The following is a 7,352-nucleotide window of genomic DNA, read 5'->3' as shown; positions in this document are numbered from 1 at the left end:
ACTGCTAACCAGAAGGCTGGCGGTTCAAACCCACCAGCTACTCCTCAGAAGGAAGGTTGGGCAATCCTACTTCTGTAGTGATACCGCCTCAGAAACCCAAGGAGGGGTCACTATGAGTTGGGGCCGACTCAACGGCACATAACAACAACAACAACAATGCGTAGTATATCGATCTTTATGTGTTCCATTTCATTTTTGACAACTTCTACTTTTCCTAGCTTCATACTTAATACGGTCCATGTTCTGATTATTAATGGATGTTTGCAGCTGTTTATTCTCATTTTGAGTCATGCCACATCAGCAAATGGAGGTCCTGAAAGCTTCACTCCATCCACATCATGAAGGTTGGCTCTACTCTGAGGAGGCAGCTCTTCCCCAGTCGCATTTTGAGTGCCTTCTAACCTGAGGGGCTCATCGGACAGTGTTTCAGGGCCATTCTTAAAGTTTTCCAGTAATATATCAGACAGTGTTTCACTACTATTCATAAGGTTTTCACTGACCAATTCTTTGAGAAGTGGATGGCGCCTTCCTTCTTCCAGGTCTGTCTTAGTCTGGAAGCTATGCTAATAAAATAACCTAAGTACTGACCTCTAAAGACAGACTCCCTGCCCCAGGACCCATTTGTTGGATAAGTAACCCTCTGTCTTTGGGCACCTTTGATAGTTTCTTAAGGTAATAGATTATAGTTCAGTGCTAATCTGTTTGGTTGTATGTTTCTCTGACTTCTTATGTCCTTAATTGGACTAGCAGTGTGAGAGAAGCCAGCAGGGTCATCCTGTATGGGGCCTGTGGCAGCAGATACTATATACTGCCTGTAAGTGGCTACAGGGATAGCACGGTAAGACCTGACAAAACCTCCACCCGTTGCCTAGTGTGTCACTGTAAAGACTCTACTGCTTCATTTCTCAGATATGTGTTAAAAGACATCTGTGTGAGAGAATTCCCAGGCGAGTGGATGGTCTGAGGATGAGTTCCTCTGACCTGAGAAGTAATGGCAATGTGCTAGGAGTGGGAAATCTGAAGCAGGTGAATGGATTTCAAGCCATAGTGTTCCAGTAGTGTGTGCCAGAATCAACATGCCGCCATTATGGGCAGACCCCAGGTTACGAACGAGATCTGTTCCTAGCTGTGTCTTTAAGTAGAATTTGTAGGTAAGTAGGAACAGATCCTTAGGATTCTTATTTAGCCTTACTTTAGTGCAAGAAAAGGCTCAATGCCTGTTCAGTTATTTAAAACTGCACTTTTAGCAAGTGAAGGTGATGGTGATGAAGAATTTGTTGTGAGTAGGGATTGGTTCAGTCATTTCAAAGTCAGGGCAAGTTTATGTAACATTAAAGCAGTGCTTCAAACAGGTGAGCAGAGTCAAAACAGTGGCGCCCCACTCAGAGATGGCAACTGACCATGCTACTTTGTATGTAGCTCTCTCTAGTCCTGCCAGTAATCCAGTCTCATGCATCAGGCTCTTGAAAGGGCTTACTGCGCCTCTTCTGAGTATTGCATTCCAGGGCTTTGATATGTAATGTTTTCCATTTGAGTTACTGTGATGAATTACCTAAATTTTTCCTGTTTTGCTTATTGGGCCTTCGTAGTACCAGTTTGAATCAGTTCAAAGTCCTGCTTAATAGGCAAATAGGAATTGTCCATAAGTTAGATATTTGTAACTTGAGAACTATCTGTACTCTATTTTTGCATGCTTTATTGTAAAGGAGTAGTATATCGCCTCCTTACAGTATTTCTTTTGTTTTTTATCCTAATAAAAATTTGCTCTTTTTTCTTTTTTTTTCTTTTTTAAAGAATATGGATTGTGTTCAGTTCCATTTGAAAATAAGCTCTATCTAGTTGGTGGACAAACTACAATCACGGAATGCTATGACCCTGAACAAAATGAGTGGAGAGAAATAGCTCCCATGATGGAAAGGAGGATGGAATGTGGTGCTGTCATCTTGAACGGATGTATTTATGTCACTGGAGGATATTCCTACTCAAAGGGAACGTATCTTCAGAGCATTGAGAAATACGATCCAGATCTTAATAAGTGGGAAATAGTGGGTAATCTTCCAAGTGCCATGCGGTCCCACGGCTGTGTTTGTATGTATAATGTGTGATCAGATCCATAGAACTGAGTAATCACTGTTTTGGGGGTATAATAAAAAAGAGTTGTGAAGCCCCTAACTTGTTTTGTAGCCTGGCACCTAGTAGGAAATTGGCAAATTTTAATTCTTAACCCTCACATTACCCCTAAACCCAGTGATTAAAGGTGAGGAAAATTCTTGTGTATATATGTAGTTGAATCTGTGGGATTATCCCCTAAAATCTCTGGTTTTTAAAGCTAGTATGGACTATTGGACATTTGGTGAAAGGTGAAATGCTTTTGTTGCGAATCTCTTCCTCCTGGTAGCATCAACACTGGGTGTAGGTCAAAATAGTTCTATGGACTGAATGTCTGTTATGATCTTGTAAGGTAATACAGACGGTGTATATCAAGGTTCTGTTTAGCTAGCAGGAATTTGAAATTTAAAGAGGGAATCTTTTCTACCTCTACAAAATCAACACTTAAAAAAACAAACACATTTTCACCTTTATAATTATTTAGAATGTGGACTGAATTTAGGTCTAGTTTATTTTTCTTTGTAGTGTATGTAATTTATTGTTAGTTTTCTTTATTTACTGACCACTAGCTATATACAAAATGCTGTGTAAAAAGTTCATTACTTTACAGAAAGTTTATAAACTAAGTTTAAAAGAATGACAGCTTAGAAAAACTACAGATAAAATAGTCAAATATTTGCTGATACTAAGGGCTATTTTTAATTTTCAACTTTGATGTAAATTGTCAGCTTAGGTATCTTTAGTTTAAGCATGTTAGAAAATTCCTTATTCTTAATTGTAGGTACATGTTTGCCTATAAAATTGAGTTTCAGAGCTAGAAAATACATAGAATGGTTGTGATACAGTAGAAAACACACTGATGAGAGTAAGGAAATTTGAATTCAGTTCCTAACTCTGCCACTAGCTAGGTTTATGACTTGAGTTGAGTCACTTAACTTCTCTTTGACTTAGAGCTTCCCAACCCATGTCAGCTGGCACTGGGGGTCATAGACGTCCCTAGATATGGATCCCTGAATCCCTTCAAGTGTCCAGAGGGGAACTGGGTGGCTGGAGCCTCCGAGTCAGAAGCACCTTTGTCCTTTACCCTGGCATGCCTACCGTTATCACTTTTCGAACTTCTAGTAATCTGTGAGACTATCTATTCCAAACCCTTCATTTTTAAAAAAGAAACCATAGTTATATTTAATTTTAAACACTGATACTTAAAACTACCTAACACTTCTGATTTTATTATTATTTATTTTGGAAAGGAACTGTTGAATGCCCTCATTTCAGATGCCATTTTAAATAGATACAACCCTTTGAGAGTGCAGTATGCTACTACACAACAAGAGCAATACAAATGACCACATTTTCTGCCCCATTAATTCTACTCCTAGATTTTTAACCTAAAGGAACAATTCAAAAGAAAAAAGGTAAATGTATGAAGATGTTTATATCTGTATTGTTTGTGATAGCGAAATTGGAAATATATGTCAAGGAAAAAAGTGGGCTAATAAAAACAGTAAACTATTAAACAGCCATTAAAGTAGATATCTGGAAGACCATATGAGAACATGGGTGTGTCTATGATATGGTAAGTAAAATAAGCACAATACAATATAGTATTCACACTACTATTTTGAGTTTGTAAACTATTTGTGCATGTGGTTATTCATGGTGTTAGTATATGGGGATGAGAAATGATTTTTAATTTATTTAAAAATTTTTTCTTTAATATTTGTGTTTTCAATAAAAGTAAATAAATCACTGTATACCTGGTAAAACTGCTTTATTTGGGGTCTACTGAGATGAAGGACAGTCTGACTTCATGAAACAATTGAATTACGGACTATTTCAAATACATTTTATGGATCTCAAGAGCATTTAGTAGTTACTGCTGGATCAATAATATGTTGCCCAGTAGTGCTTTGGGGATTTCCTTTGTGGAACAGATAAAAGTACTGATAATTCCCCTCGCCTCCTTCTAGCTTATCTAAGTCTTACAGAATTCTGACTTAAGTCTAACCTTTCCTGTGAGTTCTTTCTTGACTCTTCTAGCCCCGGTAAAACTCCCATTGTCACACTTGCAGAGTTTATCATTTAAATGTACATGTCTCCTGGCTAGAATTGTGATCATGGGTCACATCTTAATATTGTATTCTCAAAGTCTAGCATTTCATACATATATCCACCATACTTTTTTTGGGGGGAGGGGCAGTATGGTCATAATGGTATTGGTTATTTTTACAGAGGAGCATTTCACCAGTGTTTGGGGAATCTTAAAAATAGTTTATGATCTGAGGTGTTTAATTTATAGCTCCTCTTTGTTAAATTCTTTTTTTGCTGTTGGACTTTACATGGAAGAAAAGGATCAAGTAAGATAACTAGAATGAATATCTTAGTTACTAGTGCTGCTATAATAGAAGTAACCCAAGTATATGGCTTTGACAAACAAATTTATTTTCTACAGTTTAGAAAGCCAAAAGTCTAAATTCAGAACGCCAGGTCTATGGGAGGGCTTTCTATCTCTGTCGGCTCTGCCGGAAGGTCCTTGTCTCTTCAACTTCTGTTTCCTGGTTCTTTAGAAATCTCCATGTGTCTTAGCAAGGACTGTTAACCAGAAGGCTGGGGCTTCAAACCCACCAGACACTCCTTGGAAGGAAGACTGGGCAATCTACTTCCGTAAGGATTTACTACCTTGAAAACCCAAAGGGGGTCACTATGAGTTGGAATCTACGCAATGACAATGAGTTTGGGGTTTTTTGGTTATGTGTCTTAGTACGGGAGCTCTGCTCGCATTTGACTGCTAACCAGAAGGCTAGCGGTTCAAACCCACCAGCCACTCCTCGGAAGAAAAGTTGGGCAATCTATTTTTGTAGAGATACTGCTTTGGAAACCCAATTAGGGGTTGAATCGACTCAATGGCAGTGAGTTTTTTTTTCTTTTCTTTTCTTTGTTACTGCTTTAGGAGGCGATCATTATTTTACTAAATAATGAACATTATGGACATTCTTTCAGACATGACTTAATTAAAATGACTGTCAGTATCCACATTTTAAAATCACTGTTTCTCGCAAGCTTTCTTGTTTTCTAGCTGCAGCTGAAAATAGTCAACTTCTAATATACTTGTTTGCTTAAAGGCACATTAGCATTTGTTTTTATAGTCATATAACTATATACCTACAAAGGGATCTGCTTTATATAGTGGGATTTAAGTGCTGCATCAGCTGGTAATTGCTTATCAGTCTGTCTCCCAAACAACCCTTCTTGCCTCCCTCCCAGTGACGGTAACATATCAGACAAGAGACTGATCTTTAAAATTTATAGAACACTTCAACACTTTAACAACAGAAAAACAAACTATCCCATTAAAAAATGGGCAGAGGTCAGGAACAGACATTTTATGAAAGAAGACATTCAGGAGGCCAACAAACACATGAAGAAATGCTCATTAGTCATTAGAGATGCAAATCAAAACAACAATGAGATATTCTCTCACCCCAGCAAAGTTAAAAAAAAAAACAGGAAACAACAAATGTAGGTGAGGGTATGGAGTGACTGGAACCCTCATACACTGCTGGTGGGATTGTAAAATTGTACAGCCACCATGGAGAGCCGTATGATGCTTCCATAAGAAGTTGAAAATAGAGTACCATATGATCCAGCAATCCCACTACTAGGATTATAGGATTACTAAGATTATTATATACTATTATATATGCTACAGGAGCTCTGGTAGCGTAGTGTGTAAGGCACTTGACTGCTAACCAGAAAGCTAGCGGTTCAAACCTACCAGCCACTCCTCGGAAAGGAAGGTTGGGCAATCTACTTCCGTAGTGATACCGCCTCAGAAACCCAAGGAGGGGTCGCTATGAGTCGGGTCCAGCTTGACGGCACATAACAACAACGTTATACAATGTTATATATCCTACAGAAATAAGAGCCATGGCATTAAAAGCTATATGCACAACCTTGTTCATCACAACACTATTCACAATACAAAAAAATGGAAACAACCTTAGTGTCCATCAGTGGATGAACGGGTAAACAAACTATGGTACATACAATGGAATACTACATGACATTAAAGAATAATGATGAATCTATGAAACACTTTATAATATGGATCAACCTGAAGAGCACTCAGTGAAATAAGTCTATCACAAAATGATACTTGTATGAGACCACTACTGTAAAAAATCAAGAAGGGTTTTCACACAGAAAGAAACATTCTGATGGTTACTAGAGGTGGGAAGATGAGGGAGGGTAAATTACTAACTAGAGGTTGGACACATATTCACTTGGGTGAAGATGAAGGTAATATACAGTAAGGGGAAGGTCAGCACAATGTGATCCAAGGCAAAGGAAGACACTGGGAGGAGCACAAAAGTGAAAGGCAACAAAGATAAATACTATTACATACACAATCCTGCAATAACAGTTATAGTCTTCGAGTGGATACGGGCAAGCTGAACAGGTGTGGCAAAGTGAGTGGTACTGCAACCACAAATACATATAGGTTTGACAGAGGGTATTTCTGCACATCTATTTACACATACTGCAAATATATCCATGAATATAGTAGAGCATACAGGGGGCAAAGTTATGAAAACTCCTTATCCGTAACAAATACTTTGAAGGAATGAGTCTCTGGGCCTGGGAGCTCAGGACTATAGTCTAAGGGGACATGAAGATCTGTTGTCATAATATAAGCCACAAAATACATCCTACATTGGTGAGAGGAGCTCTGGTAGCATAGTGTCTAAGGCACTTGACTGCTAACCAGAAGTCTGGGGGTTCAAACCCACCAGCAACTCCTCGGAAGGAAAGTCGGGCAATCTACTTCTGTAGTGATACCACCTCAGAAAGCCAAGGAGGGGTCACTATGAGTCAGGTCTGACTTGAGGACACATAACAACAACACTTTTGTGAGTGGTGACTGGGGTCTTAAAAGCTTGTGAACAGGCATCTAAGGTGCACCTATTGGTCTCTCCTTGTCTGGGGCAAAGAAAAGTGAAGAAAATCAAAGATGCATAGAAACAGCCCAAAGGGTCTAATGGACCACATGAACCTCAGCCTACATAAACCTAAGACCAGAAGGACTAGATGGTCCTCTGCTACCATTATTGACTGCTCTGAAAGGGCTCATGATAAAAGATCTTGGATAGAGTGGGAATAATAATGTGGAACAAAACTAAAAATCATTTAAAAAAAAATAAAGGCCAGGCTCACTGGTCTGATAAGAGACTGGTGGAACTACT

The 7,352-nt window shown here is 38.8% G+C and overlaps 1 protein-coding gene across 1 annotated transcript in view; it reads left to right on the top strand.

The window, feature by feature from the left end:
* Positions 1-2,105, top strand: part of LOC103200620 (kelch-like protein 23) — an 18,525-nt gene extending 16,420 nt beyond the window's left edge. The window contains exon 3 of the mRNA XM_007945191.1: positions 1,795-2,105. Coding sequence (XP_007943382.1) covers positions 1,795-2,105 — 311 coding nt within the window. The remainder of the gene's footprint in view (positions 1-1,794) is intronic.
* Positions 2,106-7,352: the final 5,247 nt, after the last annotated feature.

The sequence above is a fragment of the Orycteropus afer genome, unplaced genomic scaffold, assembly GCF_000298275.1.
Source record: "Orycteropus afer afer isolate SDZICR_OR568_19922 unplaced genomic scaffold, OryAfe1.0 scaffold00001, whole genome shotgun sequence".
Classification (NCBI taxonomy): domain Eukaryota; kingdom Metazoa; phylum Chordata; class Mammalia; order Tubulidentata; family Orycteropodidae; genus Orycteropus; species Orycteropus afer.
The sequence above is the reverse complement of the archived record's forward strand: the minus strand, read 5'-3'. Positions and strand labels throughout refer to the sequence as shown.